The 14,442-nt window shown below is 38.5% G+C and overlaps 1 protein-coding gene across 1 annotated transcript in view; it reads right to left on the reverse strand.

Moving 5' to 3' along the window:
• Positions 1-14,442, reverse strand: part of KCNH5 (potassium voltage-gated channel subfamily H member 5) — a 295,393-nt gene that overhangs the window by 196,410 nt on the left and 84,541 nt on the right. Inside the window, exon 7 of the mRNA XM_060620001.3 lies at positions 5,622-6,048. Within this exon, the coding sequence (XP_060475984.1) occupies positions 5,622-6,048 (427 nt within the window). The remainder of the gene's footprint in view (positions 1-5,621; positions 6,049-14,442) is intronic.

The following is a 14,442-nucleotide window of genomic DNA, read 5'->3' on the forward strand; positions in this document are numbered from 1 at the left end:
GTGCATGGCATCAGCCTCCTCTGCGTGATGTTGAGTGACCAGTGTGTAACCAAGGGCTCCCTGGTGGCTTAACCACCCACATGAAGATTCGAATTTCTCTTCATGCACATCTCACTAGCAGATGGTCCTGCTGTACTTCTAAATATGCTAAACCATTTGCCTGATGCATTGTAAACCGTATCAGTCAATTACACAAGAGTTCTTAGACTGTTTGGGCTATCATCTATTACACCCTGTTTGAAAATTGCAGATTAGCGTTTTTATGACTACCTGCCTACCAATTAATCTCAGCAGTTTTCATATTTATAGTTTTTAGTCTTTCTTTGTTTTACTTTTAAAGATTTAATTTGCATGACATCCCACCAGGACAGATTCTGATTGCCATATACCACATGAGTCAGGCTGCTTCCATCTAGCAACTAAGCAGGCAAAAATAGGGAAAAAAATGCTTTTAAATACAATAAGTACCCCAAGTCTAATCTTATTTTAATTTATTTTCATTTTTATTTATTTATTTACTTACTTATTTTTGAGAGAGAGAGAGAGAGAAAGAGAGTGCAAGCAGGGGAGGGGCAGAGGGAGAGAGAAAGAGAGAGAAATAACCTTAAGCAGGCTCCACTTCCAGCATGGAGCCCAACAGGGCTCCATTCAATGACCTTGAGATCATGACCTGAGCCAAAAATCAAGAGTCGGATGCTTAACCGACTGAGCCACCCAGGCGCACCCCTGCAAAGTCAAATCTTATAGTCCTTTGAAATATGCTGTGTACATGTTTACTAATGTATTTAACAGTGTATTAAAACAAAATAGGGGAGCCTGGGTGGCTCAGTCAGTTGAGCGTTCTACTTCGGCTCAGGTCATGATCTTGCGGTTTGTGAGTTCCAGCTCTGCGTCAGGCTCTGTGCTGACAGCTCAGATACTGGAGCCTGCTTCGGATTCTGTGTCTCCCTCTCTCTCTGCCCCTCCCCGGCTCATGCTCTGTCTCTGTCAAAAATAAGTAAACATTAAAACAAAATTAAAAAAGAAAATTTTAAACAAAATAAAGCAAGCATATGAACAAAAAATAGAGAAAAAGTGAGAGAGAAAAAGAGAAAGAGAAAATTTATGGTTGGACATAGATTATTCATGGCATAAAGTTATTTATAACTTATATTTTATTTTATATGTTTCTTTCTTAAAAAAAATTATAGTGAAAGATGTAAGTGTATATATTTTTATAATGGTTGGATTAAAGAAAAATATAATTTATATGATCATTTAGTAATGAAGAAGAAACTAAGTAAGCAATTGCTTCTCTGATAAATCTTTAAAAGTGGATTCATAAAAATACATTAAGACAAAAGGATAATCATATCAGAAACATTCCATTCTCATATTGCTTTGTTTTATAGTCACCAAAACAAATCATCAGTGCACTAAGGTGCTTTCTGAATAGAAGCAAAATTAGTCAGTCTGCTAATCTTTGTAAAAAAGAAAATAATTAGGGGCTCAATAAGATTATACAAATGAAATGGATTAGAGAACATTTCATGAAGGCATCATGACATATTTACTCTGCAAATAAGCAAAGACATTACCCACATCTTGATCTTTAAAAAAAAAAGTATGCAGGGTATGCAGTATGCAGTTGAACTTCCGAGTCTTAATTTCGGCTCAGGTCATGATCTCGGTGTTTGTGAGTTTAAGCCCTGCATCAAGTTCTGCACTGACAGTGCAGGGCTTGCTTGCAATTTTCGGTCTCCTGTCTCCTCCCTGTCTCTGTCCCTCCCTTGCTCACTCTCTCTCTCTCTCAAAAATAAATAAATATAACATTTTTTTAAAGTATGCTATTTTCCACAACTGCTGTAGAACTCAACACAAAAATATCTTTTCGCAAATGTCCTCTGGCAGTGAATTTGATGAATGTCAGCAGAGCTGTCAGGTTCATTCATGAATGGACAAATGCAGAGGAATGAGAGAGAGTTAACTACCCTGCGGTAGTGTAATGGCTGCTACCAGAGCCATGGAGTTCTACCCAAGGCATAGAGCATGCCAAAGCTGAGAAGAGACAAAATTGAGATAAAGAATGCATGGTGGTAGATATATGTTGAGAAGATCCAAAAAAACTTTTCCAGTTCTATAATCTGAGCAAGGTGATTCTCCATCTTGGGCAAATGATGGAACAAAGGATTTAAGTCTAGTAAATCTCCGGGTAGCAGGAAGAAGAAATACCCTGGGATCCGGCTGATGCAGAAGGGATAAAAAGGGAACACAGAGTGACTGGAATTGAAGGGAGGCCACAGTCATAAATTTTGTCTGAAGATTTGTCTGATAGCAACAAGGAGAACCTTGGGACTGTGTTCCTGGATGAAGTCCGCATGCAATTCAGCATCGGGGGGGGAAGGACCTACAGGTCAGAGAGGAAAGCCCATTAAAGAAAGAAGAGGGCTCAGAAAGGACCTAGGAACTGGAACTGTTGCCATTAAAATTTCTCAATTTTGCTAGAAGGCATGGAAATTTCAGATGACTTTCTCCAGAAAAAGAAGCTATGATTTACAAGTAGTGATTACTTCTTCCACAGAATATAGGCATTTTTCACAACAGAATATAGGCAGCTGGTATCTCCATCAACGTTTTGATAAAATACTTTTCTTAGTTACTGTGTTAAAAGGTTGTAAGTGGTGCTTCTCAAACAGCCAGCATGGATTGACTAGAATCTTAACACAACTAAAAGCATGAACCTTTCTGTTTTCTATCTCCCTCTTCTCTTACTCTCCTACTCTCCTTCCCCATCACACACACATACACACACACACACACACACACACACACACACACAGAGAGAGAGAGAGAGAGAGAGAGAAAGAGAGAGAGAGAGAGAGAGAGAGAGAGAGAGAGAGAGAGAGAGAATGGGATGGACGCTAAATCCCTGGCTGTATCTATGGCTGATAACACATATTGGGAACAGTAGTAGTTTGTTTTGTTTTCCTTGGTGTTATTGTAGGGGGAAAAAGTGATACTAAGACTACAAATAGCTTCAGTAGGTACATTTGGTTGATATTTTGAGCTTGTGTGTCTAATAAATTTTGGAATTGTGAGAAGTTACTGTTATACTTCATGGGTCTTGACAGTTTTCTATCAACTTCTTGGGTTGTTTCAAAGGAAACATATCATTAAATTACTAAGGACCCAAGGACTAAGAAGGAAATTAAAAGGCATCTCCCTGGGATGATCTTGGCAATAGAAACTGGACTTTGAGGCATAAAAAAAGAACAAAAACAAAACCAAAAACAAACAAACAAACAAAAAGCTAAAGTCAACAGACAAAAAAAATGTCAGAAGCTAGTTTATGAACAGAAAACTACTGCTCAGGTGTTAAAAGGAAATAGCAGAAACTCAGAAAAGAAAAGGACAAAGTTTGAGACTAGGTGTTCATCTTGAAATCAAGACAAGAACTAAAGAGAAAGAAAAGAAGGAGAAAGACATTTAGATACAGCAATATAATTGGCCACACATGAAGTAGAGAAAGGATGGGCCCAAGTGAACCGAATAAAGTATTGTTGGATTTCAAGGGGTTATGATGACTGAAAAAAGCCAATTTCAAAAGGTCACATTTTTCATGATTCCACTTACATAACATTCTCAAAATCACAATATTATATAGGTGAAGAGCAAATCAGTAGTTGCCAGGGTTTAGGGATGCTTTAGGAGAAGGGGTGGGTATGATTATAAAGGGGTAACATGAGAAAGGTTTTTGTGGTGATGGGACAATTCTGTATCTTGATTTCAGTGGTAGTTACAGGAAGCTACACATGTGATTAAAAAAAAACAGACCTATACACGCATGTTGTATCAGTGCCAATGTTGATCTTGTGCTGGATTACACAGGATGTCATTATTAGAGGAAACCAGGTAAAAGGCACAAAGGCCCTCTCTGTACTATTTTTGCCACTTCCAGTGAATCAATAATTGCTTCAAAATAAATTTTTTTAATCTAACTACGCTCAAGTGTAAGGCAAAATGCATTATATAATACAAAAAGTAGTATAGTAATAAATACCACATCTGACAAAATGTCTTCTGAATTTATAAAGCACTGATACATCTTACCAAGTTGGGTATATAGACAACAGTTTAAGAAATCATCAGGATCTTTTTGTATGAAGGAACATATTTCTTCCTACAAGCCTCTGAAGAAGACAGCACCTGGAATTCTCAGTCTACCTCTTTAAACAGCGAGTGGAACCTGTGCCTTCTTGTTTCTGTACCTGCACAGAGGAGCACAGAGACGGAAGCTAAACTGCCAACATTGGTGCTCCGATAGCTATCAAATATTCTCACCTCTGAAAATGTGAAAACTGCCTTACTTTGACCTAAGACATTGACTTTTCATAGGCCTCTTGATACTCCTGGACTCTTAACATCTTTCCCATCATTCACAAAATATAGAGGTGCCTGGGTGGCTCAGTCAGTTAAGTGGCCGACTCTTGATCTCTCAGGTCATGAGTTCAAGTCCTGCGTTGGGCTCTGTACTATCAGTGCAGAGCCTGCTTGTGATTCTCTCTGCCTCTCTCTCTGCCCCTGCCCCACTCATGCTTTTTTTCTCTCTCTCAAAATAAATAAACTTTTAAAAAAATGGAAACCTCCCCAGTGTGGAATCTCAGAAAGGAGGTCTTATACCACAAACCAATGACCATGACCTAAAGGCTTAACAAGTACTAATAACACTAATCATACCTCCAGTACAATGATCTTAAGGTTACTCTGGGGGGTTAGAATTAGGCTTGGATAAATCATCTAAGTCAACTTGAAGGGGTAGATAATGGTGAAGTCTCCCCCATAATCTTCTTTTAAAATAGCTTCTTTGATACATATTTCCTTAATTTCTGATCTGACACAATCCAGTCTCAGTCTGAGTGTAGAACACATGGTCTCTCAACTCCTTTAGAGAACATTCTAGTCCCAGGAACACCATCCAGGCATTTAGTACTCAGGAAGCCTGCTAATTCCCATATACTTTTGTCATTGCCAAATGAGCTCGTATTTACTAATCCTTTAATTCTCTCAAAGGAGCATATATTAAAACTAGAGTGTTTATTAACCTAGAGTGTTTGCTACGGAGACTAAATTTATGGAACTTTTATTCTTCTTAATTGTAAAAACCTGCAGAAAACTATCCTGAGATCAACGTTAGTCAAGAATTCAATTACTAACTAAAGTATTTTCTAAACTATGTATCACCCATCATATCCTGGCTGCTTTTTTTGGAATTTAATACACTGCCAACAAAACCTATGGGATGTGCCAGATGCTGCCTTTCTAGATGCTGGTTTCCCTTGGAAAGAGCTCTGCTGGTTACAAGGCTGTGAACAGAATTAAATCAAAGAGTTCCCATTCCGATTTTCGTACCACTCTATCAACACTGTTTTTCATGTGCTCAATACATTCTGAAAAGTAAAATGTATTATTTTGCATTTTATTTTCTAAGGCTGAATAAAAATTAAACCAATGCAAATAATATGGAATAAACACCTTTCTGAAGACAAAGTAGTTTCATTTTAATCTTGTTAGAGACTGGAGCCTGGAAAACCACCACCAACAATAATTTTTTGGTAATTAAAAAAGAAAAACGAGATACTTACAGCCAACCATCATCATGGCCACTGAAAACATCTTCTCCACATCGGTGGTAGGAGCTATGTTTCCAAATCCTATGGTTGTAAGGCTTGTCATGGTAAAGTAGAGAGAGGACACGTACAGAGAATCCTTGCTGGGTCCTCCTTCCCATATCCCTGCACTGGTATTATATCGATACGGAGTCCCAATGCTCAAGGCCAGCTGGTAGAGCCAACTGTCTATTTGGATCGTGTTCGTCACTTCATCGATGACCTCATAGTCCCCAATGCTGTACCATATGCAGGCCAGCCAGTGGGCAACTAGTCCAAACACACATACCAGGAGCACGAGGACTGCGGCTCCATACTCTAGGTAATGGTCCAATTTCCTAGCAACACGGCCCAGTCGCAAGAGACGCACCACTTTTAAAGAACTGAAGAGACTGCTGATTCCCTAAAGAAAATAAAAGAAAAGAAATGACAGGACACTTTCAGAAAAGAAAAGGCTGGGAAACAATTCAATGGTTTACCTTCATGAACTTGATTGCCCATTTATATGCTAAGAACATACACATAATATAGCTATGACTTCAAGTCCACAAAAAAGCTAAAATGCTAAGGAAACTTTTTTCAAAAGCAGATTTATTTTTCCACCAAGAAATAAGATATTTCTGAATTATTAAATAAGACAACTTTTCATTAGCTGAGGAGGATCCAATTTATCTTCATAAGTGAAGTATAAATAGCACAGAGGAAAAAAAAAACAAAGGAGAAAATTGCTCAAATGCAATATATACAGAGCATAGAAATGGGATGATGAAATCAGACCTTTTATTACTTCTTTCCTATAAAACTTTTCCTCTACTCAAAAACATTTATTTTTACTTCCCATTTTGTAATAGCTATGAGCAGTAAAACTTCTGAAAAAGGAATCCCAATCTTACTGGCAAGCAAACAGGAAATACTTCTGTGCATACGGGGACAATGAGCAAATGCCATTGTTGCTTCCACTACCTCCTGTCACAGTCATGATAAGCACTAAATTTGTAGAGCTCTGAAAAAGTTAAGAGTTGAACGTAGAATGGGTACATAATCTACAAAATCCGATCATCCTTTAGCAATAGTTACAGAAAAGAATACCGTAAGGGAACAGCAACAAGGTAATTCATATTTTGCTCAGAAGCTTAAAATCCAAATACAGCATTATCCAAATGGAAATACAGCATCTACTGTCTTCAATCAATGAAAGCCCCATAATTATTCTTTTTGGAAGCACATAATAAGCCATGTGAGGAAAGACGATAAATTCACTCCTGATGCAGGTAGGGAATATAGAGCTGTGATCTGGAAGCCTCTCATCTGACCCTCACCTCCAAGACTCATGAAGACCATGACTCCCTTATTGCTAATTTTTTCTCCCAGAGAGGAGACAAGGAGTCTAGCATAACTTACCCTGAGCTTCCTTCTGACCAACACAGAAGAATTGGTTGGTATAGTGGAACAGATGTGACAGCAATAAGACTAATTTGGGCATTGTAAAGTTCTTGACAGTTAAGGTAAAAGGATTACTAATGTATTTGGTTATGTTCTACCCCATATGGTAGGTAGCATATGATTTAAATTTTTCAAGATAAATATTTGAAATAGAGAGAACAAAGAGAAGTAGAAACAAGAGAACTTGTACAAATGAAAGAGTAGCAGGAGCATTTTGACAGTTTTCTGTCTCAACCTCAATACCTTGGGCTCTATTTCAGTTCCTATTCTCAAATGCTGTGGTATCAGTACAGCCTTAAAATAAATTCTCATTTTGCTTGAACACTTGAGGGGGGAAAACAGATACCAAACTTTAGGCAGTTAAAAAAAAAGCAGAATTATGAAAATTCAAAAGATGAATTGGCATAATTTACTGACAACAGATACTGAAAGGCAAGAGCATTGGGTGTTGTATGGAAACCAATTTGACAATAAATTATATTAAAAAATAAATAATAAAATAAAATAAAAGAGAAAAGAAAAAGAAAAAGAAGAAGAAAAAGAAAAAGAAAAAGAAAAAGAAAAAGAAAGGCAAGAAGATTCAAGAGAGCTTGGAGGCTTTCAGAAATGGAGCCGTGTAATCACGAACAATGAAGACAAAAATAAGCAGTTCTTAAGCACTTCCATGGGCCAACCTCTGAGTTAGGCCCTGGGGACATGAACATAAATATGCCTTGCTTCTGCTCTGAAGAAACCCATAGTCCAAATGCATGACAAACTCAAAACAGCATTAAATTAAAAAATTAAAACAGTGCTGCTATGGACGTACTTCTCTAGCTAGCTTAAAATTTTAAAGGAACTATGATACTGCTGTGAAAATACTGCACAGAAAAGGTATTTCTACCTGAGTTTTTTTCTCTAAAAATGAAGAGAAGAAAAAACAGAGAGGAAATCGTTATCCTCATTCGAACTAAAAAAGTCACAACTCTCAACCAGAATGTGAAAATCAGGGCCTACTAGAATTAGGTCCAAACAGTGGCAGAGCAAACCCTCCTGATCTCTGACATAGGCAGAGCTCTCCAAAAGGAGATGGTCCACCCCAAAGGATACCTGCTCTGGACCCCACTTAATCAAAAAGCACCATTTTCTATGGCCATGATTAACACTACTTAAACATTACAACATATTTTGCAAGCATGCAAACTCTGCCACAGGTTCTATGACACCACTTTCTCCTGGGTTTTGCCAACTCCCCAACCGATATCTCTTTCAAAATCGTTTTCTAGGGCTACCCCTCTCCATGCTTCTGTGATGTGTTAGGGTTCTCATCATGATTTTCCTCAGCCCTCTCCTGGCTGATCTACTGCATATGCATGATTCTACTGACTTCTCTATATGGATGATTCACTGGTCCTGTCTCCTGAGTTCCTGACAGAGGCCAAATACTCACTATACATCTGCATTTAAATGTGTCATGGGTGTTCACAAGGTAATTGGTCCCACAGGGAATCCCTTGTTCCACTTGAATGAGTTCTCCATCACCAACTGTCATGAGTGACATCATTACCTGCCCTGTCCCTCAGACCTGAGGCTGAGCTTCCTGCCACCCCCAGCTGGTTATCAAATGTTATCACAGGACACGAGCAAGTGCTCAAAATACATCTACTTAATAAACCTCTCAAAAATTTCCCTTCTCTCCTATTCCCAAGGCCTTGTCTTGGTCATGACTTCATATTTTTTCTTCCTTGTGTCACCGGAAGAGCCTATCAGCCACCCTAGCTCTGTTCCTACTCCCTTTAATTCAGACACTATACAGCCCACCGGTCTGGTATATACTTAAATCACATCTATCTATTCATGTACCTCTCCAACCTTCACTGTTACTTCATACCTACAGGATTAAGTATTAGCTCCTGATACTCCTAGTCCCTCAGATTCTTAGTGCCTGTTCCACAACAGCCAACCACTGTGCAGTCTTCCCGTCCTTACCCCCAACGAACCCTGCAAGATTCATCTTTCTAATACACAGTACCCTCCAGGGACTCATCACAGACATTACATCAACCACAATCTCAGGGCAGGCCTTCAAGGTGCCCAGCCCCACCTCTGTCTGGACCGCCAGGTCATCTCCACTATGCCTGTGCGTCTCAGTAGTGCTCCCATCAAACCAAACTCCTGTTTGCTCCCAAACATAATCCCCAAGGTTCACTTTGAGTTTGTCCGGAGTGTACCCTTCAAGGACTTGTAAAATCAGGAACTGTTATTCAAAAGTATTAATATGCAAATAAGCAAGCTTGCTTTATTTGGAAAGCTGTTTTAACTTTCTCATTCTCTATCGTTTTGTATTAAAGAGAATTTAATGCAATCATCCTCAAAACTCAAACTGAAACAACTTGCTTTTAAAATGTGATGAAAGGGTGCCTGGGTGGCTTAGCTGGTTAATCATCTGACTCTTGATTTCAGCTCAGGTCATGACCTCATGTTCGTGGGTTCGAGCCTCACGTCAGGCTCTGTGTGACAGCACAGAGACTACTTGGGATTCTCTCTCTCCCCCTCTCCCTGCCTCTCTCCACTTGTGCGCACATGCACGCACATGCGCGTGTGCTCTCTCTCTCTCCTTTCTATCTCTCAAATAAACATTAAAAAAATAAATACATAAAATGCGATTAAATACTTAAAACTTGAAATCATGCAAACGTTCATCACCAGTATAATGGGTAAATAAACATTCATACATTTAGTGGAATACTATCCAAAAATAAACATGAACAGACTATCTATATACAATAACAAGAATAAATCTAAAAAACATCATGTTGAGCAAAAAGACCAAATACAAAAGAGTGTATACTGCATGCTTTCATGTACAAAAAGTGTAAAAACAGGTGTAATTCCTCTGTGGAATTAGAAGTCAAGATACTGGCTCCCTTTGTTGGTGGGGAAGGGTAGTGACTATGATGGGCATGAGGAGGATTGTGGGATTCTGGCAACATTCTGTTTCTTAATATGGCTACTAATCATTACATGTGCTCACTTAGTGAAAATTCTTTGAGTTCTACACTTAAAACTGTAATTTTCTTTAAGCATGTTATATTTAAACATAAAAAATAACGTTAAGGAAAATCCAGCAGTCACTGCTGTGTTGTTAATATCTCACCATAGTACACAACTCAAATTCGTGATTTCTTCAGCATCATGTGACTTTTTTGAGGGAGGGTCATATTCAATATTGTATTAAAATAAGAGACTTTCCTTACTTATGATTCACTCTCACAACCTTTAGATTGGGCCACAAATAGTATTTAATTCCTTGTTTAGACCAGTCCTCAAAAATGCCCTCCTTCTGTACCAACACCTTTTTAATAACAATTTCTTGATTCTGTACTTTCCACCAGTTTTATGTGCTCATTTATTTTCTGCTTCATTTCACTCCACATTTTCCAGACCTTCTGTGCCCTCCTCTGAAGTCCAGAGGATTTCTGCCTCTATCCCAACCTCTGAGCTCTTAGCACACAAATCCCTGGGGTTCCACAGGTGGAAGAGAATTTCAAACACATGAAATGCATAATAGAACACAGCAGGGTTAATGGAGAACTTTCAGTCATCAGTCTTCTGCCTTTCCAGCTTATTTCCTTACTTGACAAGCCCCTCAGGCCACAGGAGCACAGCAAACAATATCCAGCACATATCGCTGAGGTATTAACTCCTCAATATTTTTATGGATTCCCACACTAAAGAGATGTGGGATGTTATTGGCATAAAAATCATATATTTCAATGATAAAGCCACCTAAAACACAAATCAATGCTCTCATTGGACCATAACTAATGATAGTAGGCAAATGGCTACTATCAGCTAATATATTTTCCTACCTTCTTCCCTTCTTGCTTTATAAAGAGAAAAGGGATGCTCCAAGAACTTTTTTATACAAAGATACGTGACAAATAAGTGGGAGTGACAGAGGAGGAATGCAGGTTTGTAAAATCCAGTGCATGGTGTTTCACCTACATCTTACATTCCCACACACAGGATGTTGTGGTAGATTTTTTGCAAGGAAAAAAAATTTAGCTGTGGTTATTTTCCTTCTTATATCCACACTGCTTGGCTGTGTGACTTTGCAGCTCCTCCCTCCAGGAAATAAGGTCATTTCTCCAACCCTTGAATCCAAGCTGGCCCTATGGTTTGCTTTGGCCAACAGCATGTGGTGTAAATGACTCTGTGCCCGTGCTAAGCCTACACCTCAAGAGGCATAGCACCTCCACTCAAGGTCTAGGAACCCAGCTTAGTTGCCATGTAAATACCTATGAGGTTTTTGAATGATGAGAGACCACAGAAGCAACCCTCTGAATCATCCATTTGAGCCATCCCAGATCAGTCAGCTACCAAGCAACTCAGCAGTTTACCACAAATGCATGGGCAAGCTTATCAAGATAAGTTAAACCTAGCCCAACTTAGCAGAACCACCTAATTTAGCCAAACTTGTGAGTTAAAGAAATGGTGATTGTTACTATCCATCAAGTTCTAGAGTAGTTTGTGATGCAGGGAAAAAAGGTAACTGATAATGGGCCACCTGGGTGGCTCAGTTGGTTAAGCATTTGACTTTGGCTCACGTCATGATCTCAAGGTTCCTGGGTTCAAGCCCTGCGTTGAGCTTTGCACTTACAGGGCAGAGACTACTTGGGATTCTCCCTCCCTCCATCCCTCTACCCCTCCCCACCCTCTCCCTCAAAATAAATAAACTTAAAAAAAAACTGATACAAATGTGGGGAAAATATATCTGTTATGTGTTTATGTGCATAGAATTTCATACTTGGTATGACTTAATACTAGGGACTATATAGATTGCCACTAGATACAAAGGTCTCATTTTAATAAGACTGTCCAATATAGGTAAGATATGGGTATGTAAAATAAAATTTAACATATAAATGTTAGACATTATTTATCTTTTATATTTGGAAATGTGTCCCTATTCTGCTTTGAATAGATCCATGCCAATGAATATACCACGAGAATAGAAAACTCAAAAGAAAGAAAGAAAGACAGAAAAGAAAGAAAGAAAGAAAGAAAGAAAGAAAGAAAGAAAGAAAGAAAGAAAGAGAAAGAAGTAAAGAAAGGTAGTTTACAAGAAACTCCTCCCCCCTTCTCCCATTCCATACTATATCTCTGGTCCTCTTTTAATATCTAAGCAAATGTCAGCATTGGCCATTTGATTAAGCAAACCAGAAACTGAGAAGTATTCTTGTCAGAAGTATTCTGAAATTCCTCACACCCAATCTATCTCAAAACCCTGTTAATTTCGGCTCCTAAGTATCTCTCAGATGTATCCATTTCTCTCCATCTCTACTGTCACTACCTAAGGCCACGCTACTAGCATCTGTCTCCTGGATCTATAGATGTTTCCTAATAAGTTTCAAGTCCTTTATTTGTCCCCATCCAATTTGCTCTGAACACTATGTAACTCTTATACTTTTCAGGGCACCTGGGTGGCTCAGTTGGTTAAGAATCCGACTTCAGCTCAGGTCATGATCTCACGGCTTATGAGTTTGAGCCGGGTGTCTGACGGCTCAGAGCCTGGAGCCTGTTTCAGATTCTATGTCTCCCTCTCTCTCTGTCCCTCCCCACTCATGCTGTGTGTATCTCTCTCTCTCTCTCTTTCTCTCTCTCTCTCTCTCTCTCAAAAATAAATAAACATTAAAAAATTTTAATGAGAAAAAGAGTTACTTTACAAAATCACTCCCAGTTTAAAATCATATGATGGCTTCCCATTGTTCTTAAATCTGTTTTGGTTCACACAGACTTGCATGGTGTGGCCCATGCCTACCGCTCTAACCTCATCCTTCAACATTCTTCAGCTCACTCTTCATCCAAATTTCAGGTTTTGGATATGCCATGCTCCCTCCGACACAGGGCCTAGGCACTTGCTAGTCTTTCATGCTCTCTATCCTTAGCTTAGCTAGCTTTTTTCATACTTCAGATCTCAGCTCAGTCACTGCTTCTCCAGGAAAACTCTTCTCCAGTCTAGATCAGGTCGTTCCATTATATAGTCTCAAAGGACCATGTACATTCCCTTCAGGACATGTGCCTTAGTTGTGAGTGTATATGTTCTGTTAATCCTTTTATTTAGCACTCCCTTGCAAATAGTAAGCGCCAAATACTTATTGAAAGAATGAATACGTTATTTAAAGAATAAACTAACCAATACATAAGTCTCTCATAATAATTTCTGACTCCTCCACCACTGATATTGTATTAATAATTAATAGTTATTTCATCTTCATGGATAGCACCATAGCAAGCAACTGAATAGAAACCACAAAACAGTAATAAGCTCCATTTCATAAGCATTGGGTCCTTATTCTAAATAGATTATATACATGAATGACTACATAGTGCATTTCCATTTTCTATTGTAGAACACAATCTAAAGACTGAAAGAAAATTGCAAAGTACATTTATTATCTGAACCTTTAACCCAGATAACAAATTCTATTGCCTCCTTTCTATTCAAAATTCACTTGTCCAATTCCTGCTACCAAGAGATCCATGGGGAAATAATCCTAATTACTCCATACATTAGTTAACATGCTTCAGAGAAGGTTCTCAATTTAGATAACTTGTACATACTACCTGTTTTAGCCAATTTATATTCTTATCAAAACACAGTGGCATAGATAGATAGATAGATAGATAGATAGATGAAGAGCAGACATCTATCTTCAGTAATATCCATAATGTACTAATTTTTTAAGTGCTTCTTGTTGTGGAAAAGACTTTCTCTTTAATTGGATCATAATAAATATAAAGCAGGACCAAAATACACACCCTAAAAAGAGGTATATTGCCTGAAGCTTCAATTTTTTTTCACACATTATGATACATGTACAAGCAAACTAAGTTGAAGGATGCTTTAAATTCTTCAATAACTTGTTGCTGCCTTTACAATAATCCAAACGCCTTAATGCAACCTGCCTAACTCTATAGTTTTGCCTTGTGCATCTCTGTCTTCTGCTCTCTGTACTCCAGTCATAGAAAACTTAATTCTTTTCTTCAAAAATGTCATATTCTCTCACCTGGGAGTGTCTAAACATGATGTTTAAAGCACTCTCCTGAACCTACAAATCACCCCTTGTGCCTGGTTAACGTCTACTCATCTCTCAGGTCTGGGCTTAAATGTCTATCACTTCTTCAGAGACTTCCCTTAACTATCCCCATCTTCAAATAGATTAAGGCCCTTGTTTTAAAGCATAAGTACCTGGTCCAGGAAATGCTGAGGGAATAATGGAGGAGGCAGTGAGAGTTGAAACAAAGGAAGGCTGAAGTGGCCATGATGGACCAGGTAGTAAAAGTTAAGAAGATTCAGGGATGAGATCCA

Source organism: Panthera onca, chromosome B3 (genome assembly GCF_046562875.1).
Source record: "Panthera onca isolate mPanOnc1 chromosome B3, mPanOnc1 haplotype 2, whole genome shotgun sequence".
Lineage (NCBI taxonomy): Eukaryota > Metazoa > Chordata > Mammalia > Carnivora > Felidae > Panthera > Panthera onca.